The sequence below is a fragment of the Polyodon spathula genome, chromosome 27, assembly GCF_017654505.1.
Source record: "Polyodon spathula isolate WHYD16114869_AA chromosome 27, ASM1765450v1, whole genome shotgun sequence".
Lineage (NCBI taxonomy): Eukaryota > Metazoa > Chordata > Actinopteri > Acipenseriformes > Polyodontidae > Polyodon > Polyodon spathula.
In genome coordinates, this window is record NC_054560.1 from 7,711,714 (window position 1) to 7,738,231 (window position 26,518).

Here is a 26,518-nt window from a genome sequence, read left to right on the forward strand (position 1 = left end):
AGGGGTAGGAATATTCACCCTGCACTGCCAAAGAGGGATGTGTCTTTTATGTTGCTCTGCCAGTTGTCTGGAGAATATACCACACATTCATGGCATACAGCAAGAATTCATGCAAGATCATTTTCCAGTATTGTGAGTTTTACACAAAACCGCATGTGTGCTGCTACCCACTGTACAAAACTAAACATGCAAAGTGTTAAAACACTACCCTTTAGTATTGAGGAACGCTGCAAATGGTTTTTAACTAGACAGAGCTTTTAATGGCTTGAGAGATATTAAGCTGCACAAGCACCTATAGGCTACTTAAATGACGCAGAACAGATACGTTATCTCTGGGTTATCTTTCTGTATCGTTACTGATGTGTTAACAGCAGCTCTGGACAATCCAATTCAGGCCTTGGAGAACTAAGAGAGTGGGGAAGCTAAAAAGCTATCTGGCGTCGCTATATTTGCTCTTCATTAGTGACAAATGGACTTGAGACCTGGCTTGCACCTTATCCGAATGCCCGCATCAAGCAGAAACATGCTGCCGTACTCCACAGCAGTTTTGTCGACGGCATGGTTAACAAGCCCACCAGGATGCTGTTGTTGCTTTCTGTCTGTACCCAGCCAGGAACACCCTGCTCATACCAGAATAAAAGCTGCTCACTGCTGAGTTGCAGCATCAAGGAAGACAATGCAACTGTTGCTTTGTTAAAATCCATGAACACACATCGGTAGCAGTTCAGTTCAATTGATTTTGAAGTGCTGCAAAATGCACAAGTCATTTCACATGCCCTCAGCAGACAGCAAGTTTTAACAAAAATACAGGTTTACCCAAATACTCTGATTATTTAGCGACTCAGCTACTGCAATCTCTCATTCATATTCATATATATTCTTAATAAACAATTAGCCTGTACGCTACAGGTTTCTAATGGACCTTTATTAAAAATATATATTTTCTTAAATGAACATAATCACTGCATCTCCTCCAAAAGCTTTTTTTTTTCTGGATTTGTTTTTTAAAAGACAACCTGTATATAGAAAAAAGGACGCATAAATTAATATCCAGTTATTTTATGACCAGGTTGTGAATATACAGCAGTATAAATATCATAGCCTTGCAACTTTTTTTTTTTTAATAATGTTGTACTTTATTGATACCCAAAATAACTACAAATCTTGTCTGGTAAATCTGTGGAATTTGGTACTACCGGTGTATTCAATTTGAAAACAGTTCTACAATCAGGCAATTAAATTAAGGGACAATCTCCTTCACGTCCTTTGTGTTCAAGGGTGCCCTGCAGCACAGGAACACCACAGGGATGGAAAGAAGACTCCTATTGCACAGCATTGTCACCCATTCCTGGTTTTATTACAAGCTTGATTAGGGTTAGTATAGCAAAACCAGGAATGGATCAAACTGCTATGCAATGGGAGTCTTGCTGCCATCCCTACACCGCAACTTTCACCACGGCTGAATGCCAAAGTAAAGTTAAATTTAAATTGACCTAATTGCCACCCCTGCTGCTTGCACAATCCCTGATAAACAAAAACAATCATTTACCATGTCTGTGCTAAAATGCAAATATGTCTTTGGTTAAACATTGAAAATCTTCACTGCTGTGCTGTAACCAGCTGCTCTCCAGCTTAGTCAATCCTAAGCCATCACCCTTGCTTCTCAATGAAAGTGGTCTGCTGCTCAGTCAGGAGCAGGTTTCAAAGCATGCAACAGGCTTCATTTGTTCTGAAGGCAAGGGGTCTTTCAGGGGAGGGGAGTGTCAGTTCTCCACCCAGTCCTTGTCACCAGGCAGCTCCACCAGTTTAGCACACCTGTTTGTACGCAGGGAACTTATTGGAGCGTCTGCAGAGACTAGCATATCATTGCAACACGTAACCCAGTTAAAGAAATGGTTGGCATGAGACTTAGACATTGTTAGATGAGTGCTTTAAAGGGGGTGTCGATTTTTTTTCACATGCCTGATCTTCCCTCCTCTATTACTTGAGCATCTGCAAAATGTCATTCAATATGAGGACACAAGCAGCAGCAGTTTAACACCTTGCTTGAGTCAATACATAATCAGTCCCTAGTAGGGGGGGCTGGCTCATTGGGGAAAAAATCAAAACCAAAATTACCCTTGGATTCAGCAATCCCGCCCAGTCATGCAAACAAACAGCGGAGTACTGTTGCTAATCATTGCTCCTGTGGTGTTGATCCCAACTGCCATTCAAAGCTGGGCAAGCTTGACAGGGAAATGCATCCTTAGAATGGTGCAACACTTCCCAGACTTGCTTTAACAAAACACGCATTCATTTTCGTTAAAAAATAAACAAACCGCAGCTTTACCGGATGGAATAATAATGTTAAGATAACACGTTAAGACGTGCAGAGCCAAGAACTGTCATTCATTTATTGATTACACAGCACAATGGGTTGCCCATCAGTTAAAGGCACATGCATCTGCTTAACTGTGAAAATGAAAACGATATTAAAAATAACTTTAAAATGGGCAGACTCTGTACACCGTACCCTTTTCAAATGGGAGTTTCCTTGTTTGCTGAGATAAAATCATTTGCGCATTCCCCGGGCAAGCGCAGTACAGCGTGTAGCACTTTTTAACGTGTACCGTAAAATAACACCACACCAATCAGCATCTTCAAGTAAAATAGCGTAACTTATTTTTTTATCAAAGCAATATACATAATCCAAATGGCACGCTTTAGAGAAAACTATAGCACTTGTGTCACTGGAGTTATGAACGTTATCCACCGCTTAATAATCGCAATGTGATGATTTTACACAAGCACACACACACATATATATATATATATATATATATATATATATACACACACACACACACACACACACACACACACACATTTGCAAAATTATTTCTACAGCAGTATATTTAAGGTAAGACAATACGGACCCATTACAAAATCGTTCAGATACTTATATAAAAACTTCTGCGTTTTAAATCACTATTTTACTACGTTTACGTTATTGGAACCGGCGTTATGGCGTTAACACTCATTTAAAAAGTTAAAACACATTTAAGCTATAAAAATAAACTTGTTTTTGGTCAGTGTTAGCGAACCTTTGAATATTTTAGTCCAATTGCGTTTTACAGTAAAAGTACAGTATACATGTATACACACACACACACATCACGTAACTAAAAAAAACAACCACGACAACACAAAGTGTGCAACCTACACAAAATACTGCTTAATACATAAATTAAATATTGAACTCACAGTCCCTCCGTCTTTTATAATAATTTTCTTGGCCAGTAGATTGCTGCGGGCCAGCCGCTTTTTCTTCTTCTTGTCTCCCGTCATTGTAAACTTGCATCCATTCTTCAGTAAAGAAGCGCTCACCTTCTCCATTCAAAAACGTAAATTATCGAAACGATCTCTCCACCTTAGCTAGCCTCATCTTCCCAAAAGACACAGAGACCCGCCCACCTCAACCCGATTCTTCTATCTGATTGGTAGTTCCCTTGCAGATCGGAAAAGTTTCATTGCCCGATTGGTAAAAAGCTACGCCTATCAGATGCTGTTACGCGTTGTTATGAGTGCAAATCGTCAGCTTTATTGGGTGGTATTGAAGCTATAGACCGCCATATTGGTTGTGGTAAATGGATTATTCTCCTGTGTAAACACAAATCGGTGTGTGCATTTGTAATGCCGTTGCTGCATTTGCCATTAAAAAAAGGTTTTTTCAGTTCAATCAAATGACATTTAGCTCACAGCTTTTAGTGGTAGCCAATACCCGAATAGTTTGTTACACGAAAATAACTCGCTTGCAATAAAATACAATGTAGCTGTCAATGGGAAAACAGAGCATGTACATTGAGCATGTGCAACTGCTGACCAGTAATGAATGCAAGATGTTTGTATAATACAACAAGGTATAATATTAAACTAAAAGAAAATGTTTGTGTTCTTATTTATTTATTAACACATTAATGATTCCGAATACACTATAAACAGCTAGAAAGTACTGTGTGAAACAAATCGTCCAGCTTTACATTACCGTATATATTATTATTTATTGTCAAAGAAAGGTAAACTAAAATTAAAAAAAAAAAGTTTACACAATTATTATTATTATTATTATTATTATTATTATTATTATTATTATTATTCCTTTATATATGCCATTACCAAACATGGCATCCTCTTTCAACCCGTTTGACAAGCTGCCGTCCCCCGCTTCAGTCTTTCATTTGATTGGAGCCCACGGACATTCTACAGACACGACCCTGCAGGTGATTGGATAACGCGGTCGTCAATAAGAGAATAGCCTAAACCTTTGCTAAATCGAGTCTGGTGATTAATTATCTTGAGGCAGCATGACAATACAATAATAGCTTTTAACAAATGAAATAAATAAATAAGTACATCATCAATATTTATTTATTTTATTAATAGTTTTAAATCTATATAGTTTAAAGTTTCTTTATAGTTTCTAATAGTACATCATCTTCTCCCACTGAAATCATTAATACTGAGCAGCTGTTCTCTATTCCTGACCCCAGACAGTGTGAACACTGGATCAGTGTTGTTATTTAATTGGGAGAGTCAATGTAAATTAGGGCTATATATTACTAATTAAAAGGATATAAATAGCATCTTTTAAATATTGAGAACTGAAATATCATTTTGTACAAAATAAAAATAAATATCTTGAATAAACCTACACACATGCTTATTCAAGACGCTTTTTTTTATTTTGTAAGATTTGTATTATCACAATGATTCGGATAATTAAGAAGCAGTATAGATTAAGCAAGTGCTTAGCGCTCAATTCACCTGTTTATTGCTTTCAGTTTAAGGGCAACTTAAAAACCATGTCCTGTCCCAAAGTGTTCCGGAATTATGGGGCCAGGTGGCAACCCTAACCTGCCTTGAACACACCCAGTATGGTACTAGACTAAATAAATAAAACTTGACCAAAAAAAAAAAAAAAAACACAGCACAGAAATACACCACCATGTACAATCTTAAGTATCATAGTTGAAATATATTTAAGTTATGTTTCACTGTACATTTGAAACAGGTTTATTATAATCCAGTTAAATTATAAACCTTTTTTTTTTTTTTTTTTTTTTTTTTTCACCCCAGGTAATCCCCAAACTAGTTTTTTCTAAAGATGATTTCATAGAAAACGTCTGCTAAGCAGAACTGTTCTGGCAACTGTTTGGTACGGATTAAGACAACGCTGCCCATATCTGTGCATGGAAACTTACAGCTGCTTGTGTTCCTATCAATAATATATCCATCAATGTTGACAAAAGGCTTGTGCCTGTTATTTACATAAGCCATGCGCATTTATACAAAAACAGCATGGCACAGTCAGAGCAAACATTTGTGTTTTCCGAGACCCGTGCAGTCTGTGTGATGCAGCTGAAACCCCATCTTAACGAGCACTCCCCCCTTGCCAGACAAGGGTTACAATAACATTTAATCGTTAAAATAAACTGATGTAATCAGTGTGAGAAGATTTTATTTATCGCTAGAAATCCAGAAATTAGAATTCTGACATTTAACCCTTTAAAAAAGTGTCCCACAAATAAAATAATGCTAACTTTGTTTGCAACGAGGTGGACAAAACAGGATTTGACAGGTCGGATCTGCTCTGTACAAATCGTCAGTTTCCTCCCCGTGAGACTTGTCGCTCTCAAATGTATTTTAAGAAGAAACCGTTTGAAGAACAAGCGCTCAATCCCTTGTGTACCTTAATTAAAGGGATTTACAAAAAAAAAAAAAAAAAAAATGTATTTAGGGCATTATAATAAACCCTTATGACAGATTGCTCAGTTTCAATAGACTGTCACCACACTGTAGAATGTTTATCACCTCTTGCACTACACACACAGCTTACTGCATAGGCAGGGTTACAGAGTACACCTGCTTTGTGAAATAAAACCACATGAATACAACTCCTATTGCATAGCAGTTTCACCCATTCCAGGTTTTACTATGAGCTTCGTAAGCCACAGTGTACAGGTAACAAGCTCGTGTGTTATTAAACTCACAGTAAAACCACGAATGGATCAAACTGCTATGCAATGGGAGTCAATAGAAGTCATTTTTTTAGGACTATAAGTTTAAATGACACAATGCAAGTGAACAAGACAAGAAACGCATGTGTGTATAACCCTGCATAAATATATTTAAGTGAAATAAAAACAGAAATATACAGGTAAAAAGAGACAATAGATCAAGAATTGCATCCTGCTTGGACCGTTTTATTCTTTGAAATGAAAAGAAAACATAAATCTGGCTTTACAAAAAGGTGGTCAACATCTGCTTTCAACCTGCTTTCTCTCGCTGAAGGAAAAAAAAAAAAAAAAAAACAAGAGTTTCACGAACCCAAAGCACTGCATCAAAAGATATTTCTGCACTTTAATTGCCTGTGTCTAATTCAGGTTTCAATACACTTCAGTTGCCCTTGGGAGCAAGTAATTGTTTTAAACATTGCATCCTGAAATATGGAATGCATCACAAGATCATTCTTACAAAAGCATCCATGTACTTCATGAGTGGCAAGAGTCATATAAAAATAGAGTAGAAAACAAGCACACAAGAGATGGAACACCCTGCTTCTCTCACCACACTGTACAGTACACTTGATCACCATCACACATCCTGATAAACAACAAATTAAAAACAGGGAGAGCAGACCTACACAGGCACACAACTCGAATCCTCAGCTACACACAATGAAAAAAACACCTCTCCATCTAAAATGGAAACGTCAAAAAAAGTTGTACAACACATTCTTGCATTTGGTCCACACAGCTTAGTGCTATAAAGCACCTGAAAACCCCCCCAAAAAACCCAAACACAGTATTGTATCAATCAAGGCACCCGAGTGACTGATTGCTTCACCTTTACTTGCAACTACCATGGTTGTCAGTCTCCTACTAGCAACTGTACAATGCCACGAACCTGCACAGCCTTCTGCATGAAATATCGCATCAAGTGTACAGATTGGAGAGATGAATGTAATATGCATGCAGTATTGGAAACAGCTGTTTCCTGATGCAAAGGGAGGCAGCATACAGGGGGTAAAGGTTAATTGCTGTCATGGAAAGAATATTGGTTTGCAGTTTACTCTTACAGGGAGACACTACTTGTAACTGATCAATTACAGTAGTGAGGATGCAGAGAGAGATGCATATGCAGGACCATGACAGAAGCACCAGTGTTATAAGTTAGTTTTGAAGCTTGATCAAATTATATAGTGCAGCCTCGTTATAAAAGTCAGGGAGACTGCATTAGAGGCTTCTTCCAATGAGAATGGCGTTTGAAAGCTCAGTGGTTCCTTGCTTTAAGAGCAGAAGCAGAAGCAGCAGCAGCAGCAGAAGAGACAAATGAAATATGTATTATAAATAGAGCTTTTTAATTCACTGCCTGGGTCAGAAACTGGACTGGGGGGCAAAGGATATCCCAATGTGATAACGAACAAGATCACTTTGGAATAGGGGCTACTACGACAGCCTGCTTAGACACTGTAGTGAAACCTGTCTGTTGTAGATCGAAGGAGGCCCTTGACACCTCGCTACTGGGATTTCAGAAAACACAAAGCAACTTCGGTTTTCGTCCAGCTGAAATTACTTGGATTGTAGTTTCTAAACATTTTTTATATTTACATTCAATTAAAAAAAGTACATTATACCACCTAATGTTTTGTATTTTCACTGTTACCTGTGCTAAGCGTCCAGGCAGAAAGGGGACGTAACGACTTTTTTTTCTCCAATTACCTCCCTGTGCTGTATGTTCCTATTTCTGAGGGGTGATGCTTCTGTTGCAGCAGAAACAAAACCATGACAGGTTCAACTACAATACATTTTTTTTTTTTTTTTAAATCGCTGGGGTGCAGGGATGTTAACCACTGTAGTGCTCATTTCTAGACTGAGCCAACATAATATACAGACCACCCCATCTCTTCAGAATACTTCCACTCCAGCACCTAGCTAGTATAGTACACAATACAAGGGCTGGCATCCATCACCCTTTAATTGTTCTTCCTAGTTGGCTTCTGCAGTCATAATAGGAAACACCATGAGACCAAAATAATAAAATGGAGGGAGACGTTTAGTTTAAGGAAAAAAACAGTTGACGTCCTCTTTCCACCTTGGAAAATAAGCAGCATCAGTCTTGACAGATGCATACCGTACAACAAAAACAAACTGCAGGTTTAAACCCTATGAAAAAAAAGGCTGCAGGATACAGAGAAGAGCGCTAATGGTTCCTGTTAAAAACCTGGAATGCAAATGTGTTATGTACAGACATTAAGAAAGCAGGGGTATAGTCCCAAAGTTTAGGCACCATTGAAATATTTAAAAGATTTGGTCCACTTTCCAGTAAATTCACACACACCAGTTTAAAACCTTAGTTAACCCATTAAAAAAAAAAAAAAAAAGGTCATGTATTTTATAATTCAGAATAAAAAATAAGGCACAAATTTGAAGACGGGAGTCCGATTACTCCTTTGGTCCTATTTGACAGCACAGAGAAGGCAGCAGGGAACGGAGTAAACAAGCCAGATTTACATCATAGATTAAAATGTAGTCCCTTTCAAAAATACACAAGATTGTTTCACGTTTATAATAATCTCCGTTTTCTCAGACAATAAAAAAAATGTATAAAAATATTAATACAAAAAAAAAAAAAAACGTTCAGCTTGACAACACTGAGTTAAACAAAAAATCAACTAACATATAAAAGTGCTTCGTGAGACAGTCTTGCCGCTTCACTCCCTCTTAACGGAAAGTGAGACTGAACTGCTGTCATCTCCCACGTCGCCATGGCAACAGTAATGGAGCTCCTGTTGGGAGTCAGTCAGTGTAGGGAATGTCGGGATCGGAGAACCTCCTGCTGACCCCTCCGCTGGGATGGCAGTCGTCGGGTCTGGGCTGGGCTGGGAAGGGGTCCTGTCCTGGGAGGAAATACACAGACTGGATGTTGTCTTTGCGCCGCGCCGGCTGCTCTCGTCCCTTTGCCAGACGCAGGACGATGGCGTTGCGGATAGGCAGGGTCTGGCAGCTGGTGCGGGTCAGGACGCCGGGGGGCAGTTTGATGTTGGAGGTGGGCATGGTCGGGGCGCGCCGGGGCAGCTTGGCGCTGTGCAGAGTGACAGAAGGGGATCGTACCGTGGGCGGGGGGAGGTTGGAGTTTGACTGCACCAGCCGCGCTCTGGAATCGTGCAGGAAGGACCTGGGAGGCTTGGCGACTGTGTGCAACTTCCGTTTTCCCAAACGCTTTGCAGGTCCTGAGAAAGTGTAGAAGAGATTTGTTTGAGAAAGCAGACAAAGTATATTAGTTATCGATTGTTAGTCGAATGACATCTAAACATGTGTGTGCGTCTCTCTATATATGTCTATCTATCTATCTACACACACACACACACACACACACACACACACGCACACACACACACACACGAAACACGACTTTCAGGAATGGATCAAAATGTTATGCAATGGGAGTCTTATTTCCATCCCAGCACTCATACACTAAATAAATAAATAAATAAATAAAACAACTGCAGACCCAAAGATTTTTGCTATTGGTATATAAGGCTAGCATTCAACATTAAGAATCTGAATGCTGTTTGTTAATGAATAAATAAAACACAAACCGGCTCAAGAGAGACATGACCACTGTCTCTGACGAGTAGGACAGGTCACATTACAAGTCGTTGGTCCCCTAAAGTCCCACAAAGTCTCGGAAGCAGCCCTTTCTCTATGTGCTTCCTCCACACCCAGTGGACTGCGAGCCCAATGCAGCATGCAATGTAAATAGGAAGTTAAAAGCAGGGCGACTGTACCTTAATACTGACCTTCGGCGTCCAAGTTCCCCGTCCGCTCGTCCAGCAGGCTCTCGGTGCTCAGAGAGGCTTCAGAGTCAAGGTTCTCCTGGTCCGAGCCGGGCTGCTCTAGCTCTGGGAGCCGGTACACTATCTCTTCCCTGGGAGGAGGAGATCAAAACACAACACTGAATTTGGCTGAAAGCCGGTTAGCTACAGAACTCTTCGATAAAGATAAAGCACAGTCAAAATCAGCTAGAAGTTCTAACCAGTGTTCCAGTTTTAAAAGCACCTTTGATAATAATCCCATTGCTCTTCGAAAGTTGCTCGGACCAGCCCGGTGGTGAAGTGGTGTCTTTGAATGGCGCGAGGTTTAAGAGAGCATGGGTCTAGGTATGACTAGCCTACAGGGCCTCCACAGGGCTCGGGTATGAGGACTTACTTCTCTTCCTTGATGGACTTGATGCGCTCTATGAGCGTTTTCTCTGCTTCGTTGTCAGAGTCCGTGGGGCTGTCTTCATGAACAGGGCTCGGATCCACAGCAGATTTCTCATTCACCTAGGGAGCACCAGGGAGGAGACTTCATTAACACAACGATGCGGCTGTACTTACCAGCACTACCAGAGCAATAGTAATCCCTACACTGTGCGTCAAACCAAGTTAGACTGGTAGCCTAAACAAATAAGTTAAAGGATGTATGGTGGCAGCTGGCACCAGGTTAGATAGACCGCAACCTCAAAAGTGAATCTACCATCTGGTTTTAAGGCAACAGTGAAAATAAAGCAGCGATGGACAAGTGTGACTTTTCAGATACACTGGGATCATTCCGTGCAGGTGTTAGTGTTTTTTGATGAGTGGAAGGAAGGTGGATGGGCTCTGGAGAAAGGCAGTCTGCAAATACTGGATATCCAGCAGGCTACAGGAACCCCTGCAGGGAACTGCAGGAGAGGGGTGAAAATGAACCATTAGAAAAGGGAGCTGGGAATGAAAAAGGGCAGTTATATACTGCCTCCTACAGGAGAAACCAAAAAAACAACCTCATGTAATGAGATATGTAGGCTGGTGTATTCCATTCTGAACCCTTGAAATATAGCTCAACTATTACTATTTTTTTTAAATAGATTTTTTTTTTTTTTTTTTATTATTAAATGTACACTTGCTGCACAAAAGCACAACTGTCCAGAAATGCTACTAATATTGTTAACGTCAAATCGGTTTTGAAAGATGTCACTGTCGCAAACGATTTCAAAATGTAAAGTGAAGTGGTATTCATGGGCACTGCTGTGTAATGAAATCACGACTCCACTCTGGGCTGCATGCTGTAGAAAAACAGCCTGCCACGAAGGAGGCGATCCAGAGACGCTCTGGATAACGCAATCCATCACCCCATGCAGCGGTGAAAACCAATACACAACCACCTCTGTGCATTGCTGGTAATGAAACAGGATGCAGAGAACTTCATGCCATGCAGGAGAAAGGGTAGGAGAATGACAGAGTAAACGTGCAGTAGCTGCAGAGACCAGGCAGGGCTGATACGTACCACCGCTCCCTTGTAAGGAGAGAACCTGAGTTCTAAAGGCCAGAGCTACAGAGAAGGCAACCAGGAGAAAAGAAAAAAAACATTTAAAAATCAACAGGGCAAAGCGTGCCAGGAGGGAATCCCCACATCCCGTCACCTGCACAGACCCCCGCGCCACACAAGAGGAGTCCTGCAATTACACCGTGTATCAGGTGTGGGCAACTCTGGTACCCCCAGGGCTATTCCACTCCAGGTCGAACAGGAAGAATTAAATGATGAAGGGCACTGGGACCTGTGTAGGGGTTTAATTGGTTCAATTTTTAAAAGGACATAAGAAGTTTGTCAATTAGAAAAGGCCACTCTGTTCTTCAAGGCTTGGTGCGCTAACAAGGGACATTCTCCCCTACTGAGAGGGAACTTATTTAAAAGCAGTCTTTTCCTAAATGTTCCCAGTGTTTTAGATTAACTATTTAATCTAAATATTTATAATGCTCTGTGTAAAAAGTGCTTCCTACCTTCTGTTCTAAACTTCCTTTTACTCAATTTCCACCCATGCATTATAAAACACCTGCATCAGTTAAAGTGTGTGGATTCAAGAAACAGTTGCAAACACTTTGCTGAAATCCACGCTTAGTGTTTGTATTAGAGCTCACTGTAACGAATGGCAAACGCCCACGGCATAGTGCCGTCCGACCGGAAGTCATGACAGAGCTCACTCTAGATTACCGTGTTCTGTCTCTTCAGTTTGAGCTGGTTGACTGCCAGGGACTCTGCATATTCCAGCTGCTCGATTTCTTCAATCCTCTCGTTATATTTTCTTATCTGCTCGTTTATCAGCATTTCCACACACCTGCAGGCAAAATAAACCCAGGCAAGTTAATTCCAGACTCTGGGTTTGGTTATATTGGATCTTTTAGGTTACACCTTAAAACATCAAGTAACATTCATTCAAACAGACATCCTACATTTGCAACCTTTTATATAGGCAGGCACTCAGAAGCTAACCAGGCCCAACTTATTGCTATAGATGCTAGGAGTCAGGATTGGGGAGGACCCTGCCCTCTTACTGCAGCTTGAACTGGACGACCTCCCTAGCACACCGACGGGACACCCCCCATGCTGGGAAACGTCTGAGACACGCACAGCCGAGGTCAGAAACACTCACATAGTAGTCTTTGCAACATCTTTCATGCTGGTCAGGGGGTCTGCGTTATCAGGACAGCGTAACACACAGGGAGCGTACACGATTGCCAAGGCATTGGGGGTCATCCGGTTATGAGGCTCCTCTTTGGCCACTCTGCAAGAGAGGAAACGCAATAAAAACTAGGTACGAGTGACAGACAGCAACATGCACTACCACTGCCTCGGATAGAAACACAACATTACTGTGAGCTACAGCAATAACACATGGAACAAACACACCTAACCAAAGTTATAAGCCATCTGAGAAACTGGACAAGTGCAGAGCCCCCGAGTTCTCAATATATAGCCTTTACTCCAACAAAAGGGCTGAACCCATGCATAAAGAAGGTGTGTACCAAGTTTATTCCCAGTTATATAAGGAGGCTCCCTGATGTTGTACACCTGGCTGGGAAGGTTAGACAGTGGCGGTGATGCTGCTGCCGTGGGTATTACCTGACCAGGTGGAAGACGAGTCTCTCCAGGGTGTTGTAGTTGGCCTGGGGGAGTTGCTCCAGAATGCGATAGATGGCCTGAAGCTGCTCCTGCTTCCCTGGCATTTCTGCAGGAACAGAGACACATAATGAGCTGGGAGCCACACTACACGTGAAAGGGCCTTATGTTACAGAAAATCTGAAATGCCTGGCCATAAGCAAACAATCTGGTATTGTGAAAAAGACTTTCATCATTTAGTTAATCATAATTAAGTTTCTATTATTTTACTGTTTAGCAAGAATGCTAAACCAATTATTTGACAAACATTTCGACTAGTATATTTATCAGTGTCTTCAATGCATTATCATTATTGTACAGCCAGATTGCATAGATTAGTCCAGACCAGTCTGGCTTGCTCTCCGAGGTCCTGCAGAGAGAGGTGGTGCGCAGTGTCACTTACCCACGGCGTGCAGGAAGTCATTGTAATAGGTGAAGGTCATGAGAGGATCAGGGAGTTCTCTGAGCCACTGTTTGACAATGCCTGTGACAGCATGGATAGGATACTCCTCTAAATTCACAGCGGTGGGATCTGTAGAGGAGGAGGACAGGACACGGGGAGAGGGGTGACAATTATTCCACCAATTTATAAAATAAAATAACCACCACACTGGATGATTTGGCTTTGGGAATATATAGTGTTCACTCGTTATTCCACCGATTCAGCAATTCAAGCTTTCAATATTTCACAGAAAATCAGGGGAAACCAGCTGCTTTAGGCGAATGAACGATTGTCAGACACAATAAAAGAATTTGAGCAAAAGTGTTCAATCACGGTCCTGGGGGGGGGGGTCACTCCACTGCAGGTTTAAGTAGATAATTAACTATTTCAGGGTCTGGATGGAGGTTTAATTGGATCAATCGAACAATTTAGAACAGGGTTGGAACAAAGACCAGGAGTGGAAGGGCCAGCTTTGGCCACTCCTGAATTAGACGCACTAACACCATCTTTGGCCAGTCAAACACTGTGGCTAATCGTGCTGATAATAAAACCTGGAATGGGTAACACTGCTATGCAACAGGAGTCTTATTTTCATCCCTGGTCCTTCCCTCTTCACCCACCTGCTTCCAGCCTCTGCCACAGCTCCTTCATGCGATTGGCGGAGCCGGACTTGCGGTAGATGCCCTCTGTGTACAGCCCGTTCATCTCCACGTGTTCCAACAGGACCTCCAGGACAACGGGCACCGGGTTCTGGTCGCTCGTGAGTGCGCAAACCCGCACGCCAAAGTTCCGGGAGCCTGCCTCTGTTTCACACTGTCAAACAAGAAAACCAGGACTGGTCTGTGCTCTTTCAAAGAAGTTCTAAGTAACACACTAGCTGTACTGTAAAAATCAACTGCTCTGTGTAAGCCAGCCAATCGAAGTATTACTAGACCCAACGACTCTCCTCTTTTCTCATTTAGATTTTAACGTTTAATTTACATCAGTCAGGGCAAGAGACCAGAAGTTACAAACTAGAATGCAATTTTTACAAAACCATAAATGGATATACGTTGAACTGTCAAACTGCACAAACCAGATTCCCAGATCACTGCCGTGTATGGAGCTTACCTTCATCGCGCAGTAGGAGGTGCATTCGTTTTGGATTTTACCGATGCATTTCTTGTGACAGATAATCTTGCAGTCTGAGGAGACGAAAGAGAAGCAGCATTAGTGGCCGTCTGTTTTTGCAGGACACTGCCCAGACTTGCCGATATCTCCAGATGTCTTTTTTGCCTCGCTGCAGAGATTCCGGCAATGCACTCAAAACGTATGCAAACCGAGGAGAGCAAATCGAAACAGCGCTAGACCCAGAGAACACTCACAGCTGCAGATGAGGGCTTTCTCCATGGCAAAGATGTAGGAGGTGCACTGATCACAGGACTGGATGATGTTCACCTGATAGCTGCTGAGCACGTGGCCCATGCGCTTCTCCGACTGAAAGAAAAAGGTTTCAAAATCAAATACACTTAAATGGTTACAAAGATCCTGCAGGTGCAGCTCTACAAGTTGGGCGTGGGCACAGTAGATTTAATACATTCATAAAGCATGAATAAATAAATGGATTGCTTGATCAATGCCTGAGCTTGGGAGTACATTTCCTTAGACTGAGCAACTAGAGCAGGGCTTCCCACACCCGGTCCTCGGGACCTCAGTGTCTTCCGGTTTTCAATCCAACTGAGCTCTCTTAAAAAGTTGCAGATTTCAAAAAGGTACTTAGGACCGGGTGCATTAGCAAAAGCCGATCGCCAGATCTCCAACGCACATGCAGATATCCTTGAGAAAGCAGGTCTGCTTATTTTTGGTATAGTAAACAACAACCATCTGGAGTCTTCCCATCCCCAATGAGAAACCGGTCATACTTACACACTTGTCTTTTTTCCTTCTCTTCCGAGCTTTTGTGGGCTGGGGAAAAAAAATGAAGGGGAACATTTGAAAAAACCCTTGTACTGAAATCCCAAATAGTCTCCCAAATATTCTGCAAGCAAACCAGTTTGGAATCGGGTCATGTCTCCCAAACCCGTTCCTCTGTAAATGTATCTCTGAATTCAAAGTAATCCTCTGTTTCTCAGCCCGGGTGCGGCGCTGAATGACCGGGCAGCTCTCTACCTTGGCGGGCTCGGCTTCCTCCTTCTTGATCTCGGCCCGGATGAAGCCGTCCAGCACAGACTGGAACAGGTTGACCACCAGCTGCACCTCGGCCTTCTGCTTCTCCCCGGCCAGGCTGGCCACCTTCACCTGGTAGTTCTTCATCAGGTTCCTGTAGCGAATGTTAGCCGCCTGGTTCTGGAACAAAGACAAGCCAGACAAAGTCTGAGTACTCGAGCAGGAGCAGTCGGATTTCCTGTAACATCAGGAAGAGACTGAATCCTTGGTTTCCGATGCTCTTGTGCGCTCTTACCTGACGGCTGTACATGGTCTTGATATTCTCTCGGAACTGCATGGTGGCCATGATGAAGATGTTCTCTGTGTCCGACAGCTGCTTCCCACGAGACCGCAAGTCGTTCACCTGGCCAGAGAAGAGAGTTCACTTAAAGAAATAAACTCAAAAATGGGTGGGCTGGGACAGAAAAAATAAAGACCCATTCTAGGTTTTAACAGAAGCTTGATTAGCTACAGTGCTCAGGTAACCAGGTGTGCTATTAAACTCCTAAAACCAGGAACGGATCAAACCGCTATGCAATGGGAGTCTTATTACCATCTCTGGTGACGTCTCCCTGTTAATAAGCTTATTAGAAATTAAAAAAAAAAACAATCCAATGAGAGAACCAGAACATTTTTGGCACCACAAGTTTATAAGCAGTATGTGCTTACTAGGAGTGTTGGTACTGACCCCCAGCGAGGGGAGCAGGGCTCAGACTGACCTGGTTGCGGAGGAACTCGTCCAGTTCCTTCAGCTCGTTGGTGCTGGTGATCTCACGCTGCAGGGAGGTGTGCCACTGCTCTGAACACTGGGGGGCGTTGCTGATCTTGATGTCTGGGTTCTTCTTCGACTTTGGGGAAGGGTCCCCTGGGTGCTGCAGGGGTTCTGAGCACAGGAAAGACAGTCAGACAAGACACTGGGGGGGATGGGGGAGCACAGGACACAGGGTCCTGCTGGACAGAAGCAGTGTGGCTTTTGTTTGTAGAACCATGGTGAGTTGTCAATTAACTCTGAAGAGAGCATTTCAGGGTTTTTTTTTTTGTTGCATTTTTGGCTAAAAAAAAAATAAAAAGATACAGAATAAAACCCCACGAACTTGTTACCAGGATACCTAGCCTTTGTGGGTGAAAAAAAAATAAAATAAAAATACTAGTTTAAGTATTACCACTTTAGGCCACTAGATGTCAGTATAATGCAAAAAAGAGCAGTGTAAGCAGTGCAATGATTGAGGTGAACTGGCATGGCTTTGTGAGAAAGCACAAATACCGACTGCCCACACCGTGCTTCACTATTGCTACAGTAGCTATGCAGTTGGGGGTTTATTTCCATCCCTGGATAGGTTATTGGCAGGAGGGGGGGTGACTGCCCAAAGAGTGTTTTGAGGATCTAATTCAGGGGTGGCCAAAATTGAACCTTCTAACCCTGTTCTAAATCATTTTATTGGACCAATTAAAACCTGGCAAATCTAAGCTTCATCACAATTGGATAAGCGCTAAATCAACACACTGGTAGAATTCACTGCCTACCCCCCACTGCTGTTCCCCACAGTGTTTTTTAACCTGTTCTTAGCAAACATTTTTACCTTTGACTTTATTCAGCTGCATGCATTCAGCCACGGCCTGGGAAAACGTAATTTCAGGTTCTTCCGGAGTCTGCAAGTCTTTGTTAGAACGCTTATCGTGTTTCTTCAGGATCTTGCGGAAGAAGCCAGGCCTGGAACAGACACAACACAGAACGCTTGTCAGAGCCGGTCAGCGCTGCATTCACAGAGATGGAAAGAAGACTCCTATTGCACAGCAGTTTCACCAGCTCCAGGTTTTACTAAAAGCTTGATTAGCTAGTGTATAGGCAACAAGCTCAGGTGTGCAATTCATAGCAAAAAACCAGGAAGGGCTCAAGCTGCTATGCAATGGGAGTCTTACATCTCTGTTTTTTTTTAAATATTAATATTTACAATTGAAAGAGATCACCAAGGCTTCTCCAAGTTCTTAAAGGAGAATACTAACTGCAGTATAAAGTTGCATTATTTAGTCACATGTTTGTTTCCGACTCTTAAATCACAATCTCTGAGTTGTGTGTCGGCTCATGATTACGCCAGTGACCTGGAACACTGGTCTTGCAGTTCTCCCGTTTAATATTTGATCTGAAGAGAAATATATCACAACACCACACCTGGTTTACGGTTTCTAAGTTTATAGCTACTCTCTCGTTTGTGTTACAGTATTAGATCCCCCCCCCGCAACGAACAAACATGCAAAAACGGATCACTATTTAACACTGTTGCCCCACTGCATCGCATTCTGCATTTAGACACATCTCAGCAGCCTTTGCAGGACAGCTTTGTGGAAGTATATTACTGCAGATCTTCTGTATTGAGAGCAAAGCCGCTCCCTCCTTCTGTCCTTGGGAACGAGACACTAAAAGAGGAATTTTAGGAATCTGTTTTAAAAAAAAAAAAAAATCTCTGGAAGTGTTTTTATTCCTATATTTGGAAAGAAAACAGCCGGCATCGTTTTTCACTGTCTTGTTTTTAGTTTACATAAGAGCAGGGGCGATTTCCCACAAGCACCTTCACTGGAATGATGTCATTCAATCACAGCATCTGTGCAACTAAAACGTGTATTTATATTAGTGCTTATTTATATTCATTCCCAGGGTGACAGAGGTATTACAAAGGGCAAGATGGCACTATCTGTTAGGTGAAGTGCATTGTACTGTTTCTAGGAGAAGCCTGTCATTATTAGCAGCTAATGGGACGGTATCTGTATTGTACTTGGAGTCTGGTGCCGGGGGCTGGGGCTGGGGTTGGGGCTGGGGCTGGGCCTGAGGCTGGGACACAGCTACAGTCTCCTGGTGGCCTGGGCTCTCGTTCACTCGTCTCTTCAGGTTGGGCTGCTTCACCGAGTCTGTGAAGGATCTGGCAGGAGCCTGCGAAGAAAAGAAGAAAGCAAAAGCAGGCATTATATTGCGGGAAGGCAGGGTAGCTTTGGACAAGCCACAGAAATTGGAAGGTCAAAGCTTTTCCCATCATGCCTCCTAACAAGCAAACCCGGACTCCCACACTGTCTAGAGATTCAATATCCAGCCAATGAGAAAGGTACAGTGTAAGTGTCTATGCAGGAGCTACACTGGGCATGCACAGGCATTGCTGGAGGTTAACCAGGCTGAATATTAGTAGCATCTCCAAATAGCAACCCAGCTCCAGTCGTCTACACAGGTACCACTGGGTTACCCCAGACAGGGGCTGTATGCACAGATACCCCCACACCTCATTGCACCCGGAGCAGGAACCATGCAAAATCTTTCTGTCGCGCAAAGATTTTTATTTTTAATGTAGCACCAGTTACAATTAGCTATGTTTTGTTTTAGCCATGAACACATTTGGATTTCCAGTAGATCTTAAAAAAAAAACAAAAAAACACCAAATTATCAAAGAGATACATCAGCTACTGAATTTAAATCTACTGGCACGTGTGTTTTAAAGAAAATATAAAAATAAAACCAATAAGTACGAGCAAGACAGAGGCTTAGCTTTTGGACACTGAGACCAGTTAGCTTCATTACAAATCAATACTGTTATATATTAAACCAGTAACTACAGCACACAGACACAAAGATTTCATCACAGTTCCACCAGTGTGTTAAACCTGCCCCTCTATCCAGTGTTGTACCTGCCCCTGCCCCTTGGGGGATAAGGGGGAGACGGGGGTAATAGGGGGGAGGGGTGAGGTCCAGTACTCGATATCCTCCATCTCCACACTTATATCGATCAGATGACTGTGCATGAGGCCAAGCCTCCGCTTGTGATGCCCAAACTCCTAAAGGTTCAGAGAATTCACAAATCAAGCTGCGGCCGTTTATCAAAAAGAAGCTGTGCCCCACAAACTGCCTCAAATCGTTTTGGCCAACCTGACCACCTTGTCAAACGTGCGCCCCTTCGAGAAACGACTGTCTGTGGAAGGGTCAGTTAGTGCCGAGGGCGATCGTTAGATTATGTTTCTGTACCACGGAGTAACTCTGCCAGGTTACAGGTTACGGTTAACCTGTGTGTGTGAAGATCTCATGGCATTTTCCCCGTCTTACAGAAACGTATAAAACAGGATTTACAGTTTTCCAACTTCTGCTTTGCATCAACCCCTACCTCGTTCTAATCACCACCTCAGTGACATTCTGTACAGGAGGCGTGACGTATTTAAGTTTGCAGATCCCAGAACTCTCTTTTGGACCAAATTCCCTAAGGATTTGCTCTGAGGTGTAGTACACAGCTCAGAAACAGCTTCATGTATTTGTTTTTTTGGGTACAGGAGCGTAAGGTTTGTGTAGGAGTATTGCTATTTCTTTAAAAAAAATACATGGGTGCTCTATGTACAAAAGCAATTGCTTAGTGATTCTAGACCATTTATATTCTAAAATTTAAGCTAACAAAAAGCAGACATACTGTCACATTAAAAATAGACACAAAACCAGCAAATACAAAAACAATGCAACAATTTAAAAAAGAATACAGCACATCTATACAACCTACACCTGTTGGATGTCAAATACATTTTAGATTTCTAAAGGAAAATGCCAGCACACCTATAAAAAGACTGAGGGAGAGATGATTCTTATTATTATTATACAAGTCTATAACAGGGCAGGGATCACAGCATTAACAGAGGGTGATTAAAAACAAAAATCAGCCCGTCCTGTGAGATCGCCCCAGCGCAGCAAGAGAAAAACTTTAAAACCACTAACCACTTTTTTTCTGTATGTTCCACTGGTACTGTAGTCCAATCCAGGGAGGCTCGGCTTAGGCAAGTCCTCCAGGGAGGTGGAGATCCCTTTAGTCCTGGGGGGTAGGGAATGGGGAGAGAAACAAAATAGTTCCATAACTGAAATGCAAGATCGAAGAAATTAAATAAAAGTATGCGATTCCACTTGACATCCTTACTGTGAAAGCGTGCGTTTCTCCGGCGACGGGCTCTCCTGCTGGCATCCTTCAGTTTTGATCTTCTCCTTCCACCTCTCGCCCTTGTTCCGGAGCGCGGTCTGGTTGCTGTACCGATGGAGAGTGCCACCCGTGGGGCTGCTCGGTTCCTTCTGCCCGTTCCGCTGGGCCTCCTTGCCCTCCCCTCCACCGCTGGAGTTCGTGGAGCTCAGAGGGAGGGATGTGGGCCTGGCCACATCGGGAGGGAATTTCCCCTCCTTCTTCCCAGGAGAGTCCTTCATCTTCCATTCTACAAAGGTGTACTGATCCAGCTCCTTGCTGTCCGACCGCTCCTTCAGCTTGCTCCCGGTGTCTGGTTTCTCCCCCTTGGCGGGGGAGGGTGCTGTGGTAGGGGCAGGGTAGTCACCCTGCCCTGGGGTGGATACCAGTTTGTTCTGCAGCTTGTCGTGCTCCAGCCCCCTCTGCCGCCTCCTCTCCCTTTTATCCTGACTGCGTGGGAGCTTGTCGATGCTCTCGGCCGAAGGGGTTCTCAGGTAGAGAGGAGCGTCTCCCTTCCTTGGTTCAGCCTTCGAGGTCTCCTGCTCTTCTCCTTCCTCGCTGGGCTCTCCCTTTGCCTCCTCTAACTCCATGCTCTCAGACTCCTCCTCAGTATCGTTCACCTCTGTCTGAGGATTTGTCTTGACCTCCTGTGGTCCTTTTTCTCCCTCCTCCTCCCTGGCTTGCTCTAGCTGGGCTGCTGCTGCTGCTGCTGCTGCAGCAGCTGCTGCTGCTTCTTCTTCTGCCCTCTTTCTGGCAGCCTCCTCCTCCTCAGCCAGCTGCTTCTCCACACTCATAGCTCGATACCTGGGGGACAGCAATGCAAGGGCATAAACAGATTGAAACGTAGAACACGTCTATCTAAGGGGTGTTCAGTAGGGCAGTGCTATCCCTCTTCCCTCCAAACTCAACCAGCATCCCAGCATGACTAGAGCGCACTGTCCTTCTAATGAGACTTTAACCTAAAGTTGTGTCTGCTCTGTGAAAAACAAAGGAAATATAGGGGTCTGCAGAACTCTGCTAGGTCTTTAGTCAACAATAGAGGGGCTATCGAACTGTGGCAAGAATATGGGTATAAAAATAGGTGAAAAAAACCTAACCATGCAGTAACAAGAGAACTAGAGTTAGTTTGACAGTTTCCTTAATTATCCGGTATAATTGCCTCTAGAGGCTTGAGAATAGATCAAAGCAGGAAACACACACTGGAATACAGCACCTCTATGGGAATTCCGAGACTCCAAATAAAAAAAAAAAAAAATGACAGGCAAGGATAAGTGCTTCTTTATTTGTTAGCCAGACTTTGATTTCTCAGCTCCTAACAGGACGCAATGAGAAAACCTGCCAGTAGTCACTGGGACCAGGGGAGAATGCCAGGGTAAGGCAGCCAGGGTTCAAGGAGGCAAGCAGACTAGGAAAGCGCTGTGAATCCTACCTCCTGCGTGCGGAGTGCCCTCGGACCACAGCCTGCAGCTTCCGGATCCCGTCCAGCTGTTTCCGATAGGCCAGTTTCTGGGAGTAGCCACGCCACAGCGCTTGGATAGTGGTGGCAGCACTGTGCTTGTGTCGGATATAGGAGCGCCAGCATTTCTGTAAAAATTATTATCAAAATAATAAGAGTGGGCTTACCAGCGTAACAAGAAAAACAATTTATAAATAAAAATATTACTACTGTAATATTAATATTGGTAACTATTAGTACTACAGTGCAATTTCTCTATTAAAAACCACCAGTTTAAAATAAATATTTTGGTTTTGCAAGATGTGCTATTGTACCATAGAAACCCTCCCAGGAGGGCATTAGAAATGTTGACCCTCGTCGCTGTGTTAGAAGACACATGCACAGCATTCCTTCAACGGCCCTTCCTTTGATGGGTTTAACAGCGCACGTGTGTTTGCTGTAAAGGGGTGTGCGTGGCTGGGTGAGCTGGGGCTACCTGAATGGTGGCGGCTGCCTGCCTCATGCGCTGGTAGTGCCTCCTCTCCAGCTGGGCTCTGAACCAGCGCTGCAAGAAGACGATCTTCCGGATCACTTCCTTGTGAAGGGTGTCCTGCAGCCTCTGACGCTCCGCCTCCTTCATGAACACCTGCACACACACACGCTAATTACACATGGCACCATAGACGAGACTGGCACACACTGCTGTGCCGAGCAGATTAAACCAGAAGGCAGATATGCGTTCTAGCACCACAGGTATGCTATCACTGTAAACTCTAATGATCAGACAATATCATATTAAAAGGTATTGGGTTTTAAAAAAAAACAAGGATGGAAATAAGACCCCTATTGCATAGTTTCACCTATTCCAGGTTTTACTAGGAGCTTGATAGGCCAGTGAGTAGGCAGCAAGCTTGGCTGTGTCTTAGTAACCTCATAGCAAAACCCAATGGATCACACTGCTAAGCAATGGGAGTCTCATTTCAATCCCGGTTTAAAAACATGCCAATCGTTGTTGTTTTTATCTACTATGGCTCTGCAGGTAATCCTGGCAAGCAGCATGCAACTATACAACATCTTCAACAAAGAAATATTATAAAACAGTAATCAGGTTTTTTTAAATTGCGTTTACTGTACCTCTCATTTCTACACACCAGTTTTGAGCCTCTGGCTTCTGAACTTCTACACAGCGTTCTCTTTGTCTCTAGTAAGCACTATGGGTTCTACCCACATCCCAAATAATAAAGCGTGATTGGAATACAGTAATCTGTGCTGAAACTGACCTTCGTCTTCCCGATCTGGTAATTGTTCTTGTTGAAGCCCATTTTCTCAAACAGAGCCGAGATCTCGTCTTGGGAAGTGCAGGAATTTTTGGGCAGCAGCACCCGGAACTGTGCCACGAATTCCTATAGAAAAAAATGAACAGAGTAGCGAGCAAACGTATTAGAACACTTCAAGAAGTGTCATTTATATCCTTTTCAAACCCCAGTCCACTGTTGTGCTTTAATTCTCATGCATTCTACCATGTGGCTGTGTTCCTTTTTCTCTTGCCATTTTAAAATGCACGTGTGGCCTATTAAAGTCATCAATTAAATAAGACAATCGCAAGTTTCCCTAGACTTTCAATTACAGTGGTTTGATTTCATCTGCACAACAACATCCAAGCAGAAGCAATGGGGTGTTCTAATAAATTTGTACTGTATATTTAAAGAAAAGAGCGAATCCAAAAGGCATCATTCTCAGCACAAGGTCATCTTCCAGCTTACCTGGAAGGTGTATTTGGCACTGTAACCAGAGTGCCGAATCCGAACCGTCTCCAGCATCCCGGTGTACCTGAGCTGCTGTAGAACCAGCGCGTCATCGAAACGCAGCTCCATCTGCGTACAACACACAGGTGAGTTATTGATGCAGAACCCATGCACGAGGGTTCTGAGAGGGCCACACAAACATCGATGAGCAGAGCTGGTTTTTTCATGGTAAACATTTGCTCACTTCACAGCTCTGTGCAGTCAACTACTAAAAGACCAGAATGCTTCTCAAATCTATTACGATGTGATTTGTGGAAAACTGTCTTTATGCCAGACGTGGGATAGTTATACATATTTGCTTGAATGACTTAGATGTTAAAATTTACAGCCAGGACTATTTCCTACTGTATGGTAATTCACATTTGTGGTTTTCTGTGTCATGGGATTAGGAAGAAAGCAGACAGCTAACGTCTCAAACGACAGAGAGAGCGAGAGAGCGACTCCACCAGCACACGAACATGCCAGAGGGGAGACTGCGCTCTCCTGAGTCACCACCTCTAACACACAACTAATCAGAACAGAACAGTCAGGGTTTCTTCTAGATCTGTGCTGCTCTGGGACTTTAGATATGGTGCCATTGTTCTCAACTCCTTTGCAAGCACTGTGTATGGCGCTTTCATGCTGTCAATTATGAAACAAAGGTTTTGCAGTGCTTGGCAGAACGACTGTAGGAACCGTGCAAAGAAAAGCAATTTAGTGACTGCTTCAGTGAACACTAACAGACTGAATGCATTAAAAACTAATTAAATACAATGCAGCGCTCCCTCAATATTTTACGATTCAACAATGAACATATTCTGTTTGTTCAGAGTTTTTCCGTTTTGACAGTACAGTGCATCTTCCTTCCTGCAAGCCCCCGTGTACAGACCCACCTTCTCAGAGTTGGAGCGGATACATCTGATAAAGAACGGCTCAGCTCTCCCCAGCGTCTCCATTAACTTGCTCAGCGAAGTCTACAAAACACAAGCTTGTTAAAATAAACACAAATCTGAAACCCAAGATGAACGATCACGGTCTTGAACCGGGGGGGGGGGGGGGGGGGGGGGTAGACAAGGAGGAAATATGGTAAATAATCAACCATAATTACCTTGTAAAATAGGGTTGTTAGTGGTTGGCTGCATTTGAATGGAGGAATAGCTAAATAACTCATTTCTATTATAACAGTCAAGATAGCAGAAGTAAACTGTAGTCATATAGTATATGAGCCTTCTAGAGTATACATACCAGGCATAGCGAAGACACAGACAGAGAAGCGCCCAATACCTCCAGGATCATCATGGACCCTTGATGCTCTAGGGAACTTGATTAATTGCCTATCTTTGTTAATACCAGTGGGATGTACATTATCTAAACAATAACGTGCAATTATTGTGGAATCTAATGTGGGTATTGGGAACGAATGGTCAATAAATTGAAACACGGTCTGGTTTTAATTCCAGGTTTACCCAAATTCATAAACCTTACAAGCAACGAAACCTGAGCAAATAACCTGCACTCTACTCTGCTGTACTGTACTGTAACAAGACGGCATGGGTTTAGGCCAGTGGTCCTCAAAGCTGTGCTCGGGGACCCCTGGTCTCAGCTGCAGCGGGAGAAGCAGCCTCTTCTCACCTGGAACTGAGCGCTGATGCTGGGCGGTTTCTTCTTCTTGTGCAGGTGCAGTAGAGACTTTGTGGTGCGGTCGTGCAGGGTCCGGCTCACGATGTGTTTCAGAGACTTGGAATCCAGCAGGTTCTGCAGAGCGGAGAGACAACCAGACAGTGGAACCTCCAGTACCACACACAGGGATGGGAAGACTCCCCCTATTGCACAGCAGTTTCACCCATTCCAGGTTTTATTAGGAGCTTGATACGCCACAGTGCAAATGTAATAACTCATACTAAAACCAGGAATGGATTAATCTGCTATGCAATGGGGGTCCAATTACTGTGTATAGATCTTTACAGGTTACAGTACAGAAAGTGTTACGAACACCTCTTACTGCTTATCTTACTGATATTACCGTGCTTGCTTTCTATCTATAAAAACGTTCCTATTAATTATAAATCATTTTAAAGGATTCTTCAAAAAAAAAAGTTAAGAATTCCAAAAACTGTCTTCATGTCTGGTAAACATTATTACCCAGCAAAGGACTGTCACGGCTATTCACAATTCTGCGTATTCACAATAAATATTTTCTATGCAACAAAATAGAGGAGAATGGAGGAAAAAAACACTGGGAAAACATAGCAAAAAAATGATATTTTTTTGTTTGAAGATTAAGAAATAAAATGTCAAGTTTACCTTAGGAATGAGCTGCTTCTGTTTGGTACTTTTATTTTTCCTGTTGAAATGCAAAGTTAGAGTTTTCTTTTGTTAGGGAGAGGTACGGCATTGAAAAACTGAGGATCGTTTGAAGAGGAGCAAGCGCAGAGGCAAGCCGTGCGATGGGAGACAGTAACGAAACAAAAGGGGGCAGAAGAATGCTGCAGTCAGCAGTGAAGAAACAAAGACAGGCAGCCTGCCCAGCAGGGGGGTGTATGCTTCCAAGCTGTGACTCAAAGTGCAGTGACTGCATGAACGCAATCACAAAGCTGGAAACAGAGACACGATCACAATAACAGCAGCCCGCTGCTCTACAATGCTGCTGGACTGAAGTGACAAGCTCACACTGTTCCAAATTCAAAACTCAATGAATCTGGATGGTC

At 43.1% G+C, this 26,518-nt stretch overlaps 2 protein-coding genes across 9 annotated transcripts in view; both read right to left on the bottom strand.

The window, feature by feature from the left end:
- LOC121301195 (neurocan core protein) overlaps positions 1-3,327 on the bottom strand; it is a 9,578-nt gene extending 6,251 nt beyond the window's left edge. Inside the window, exons 1-2 of the mRNA XM_041230338.1 lie at positions 3,244-3,327; positions 1,985-1,992 (exon numbers count right to left, since the gene is read on the bottom strand). Coding sequence (XP_041086272.1) covers positions 1,985-1,992; positions 3,244-3,327 — 92 coding nt within the window. The remainder of the gene's footprint in view (positions 1-1,984; positions 1,993-3,243) is intronic.
- Positions 3,328-7,865: 4,538 nt separating this feature from the next.
- Positions 7,866-26,518, bottom strand: part of LOC121301492 (unconventional myosin-IXb-like) — a 57,636-nt gene continuing 38,983 nt past the window's right edge. For 5 of the 8 annotated variants that reach the window (XM_041230954.1, XM_041230958.1, XM_041230956.1 and 2 more), the window contains 26 exons: positions 26,115-26,154; positions 25,443-25,565; positions 24,704-24,784; positions 23,790-23,900; positions 23,307-23,429; positions 22,523-22,672; positions 22,021-22,175; positions 20,556-21,395; positions 20,360-20,453; positions 18,396-18,550; positions 17,205-17,335; positions 16,344-16,507; positions 15,881-15,988; positions 15,589-15,765; positions 15,346-15,384; positions 14,805-14,916; positions 14,551-14,624; positions 14,061-14,253; positions 13,402-13,530; positions 12,963-13,068; positions 12,493-12,624; positions 12,054-12,177; positions 11,349-11,393; positions 10,251-10,366; positions 9,842-9,969; positions 7,866-9,271 (listed from right to left, as the gene is read on the bottom strand). In XM_041230954.1, the coding sequence (XP_041086888.1) occupies positions 8,838-9,271; positions 9,842-9,969; positions 10,251-10,366; positions 11,349-11,393; positions 12,054-12,177; positions 12,493-12,624; positions 12,963-13,068; positions 13,402-13,530; positions 14,061-14,253; positions 14,551-14,624; positions 14,805-14,916; positions 15,346-15,384; positions 15,589-15,765; positions 15,881-15,988; positions 16,344-16,507; positions 17,205-17,335; positions 18,396-18,550; positions 20,360-20,453; positions 20,556-21,395; positions 22,021-22,175; positions 22,523-22,672; positions 23,307-23,429; positions 23,790-23,900; positions 24,704-24,784; positions 25,443-25,565; positions 26,115-26,154 (4,084 nt within the window). In that variant the 3' untranslated portion in view covers positions 7,866-8,837. Of the gene's footprint in view, positions 9,272-9,829; positions 9,970-10,250; positions 10,367-11,348; positions 11,394-12,053; positions 12,178-12,492; positions 12,625-12,962; positions 13,069-13,401; positions 13,531-14,060; positions 14,254-14,550; positions 14,625-14,804; positions 14,917-15,345; positions 15,385-15,588; positions 15,766-15,880; positions 15,989-16,343; positions 16,508-17,204; positions 17,336-18,395; positions 18,551-20,359; positions 20,454-20,555; positions 21,396-22,020; positions 22,176-22,522; positions 22,673-23,306; positions 23,430-23,789; positions 23,901-24,703; positions 24,785-25,442; positions 25,566-26,114; positions 26,155-26,518 lie in introns of all 8 variants that reach the window. The other 3 variants (XM_041230959.1, XM_041230955.1, XM_041230960.1) reach the window with 3 other exon arrangements.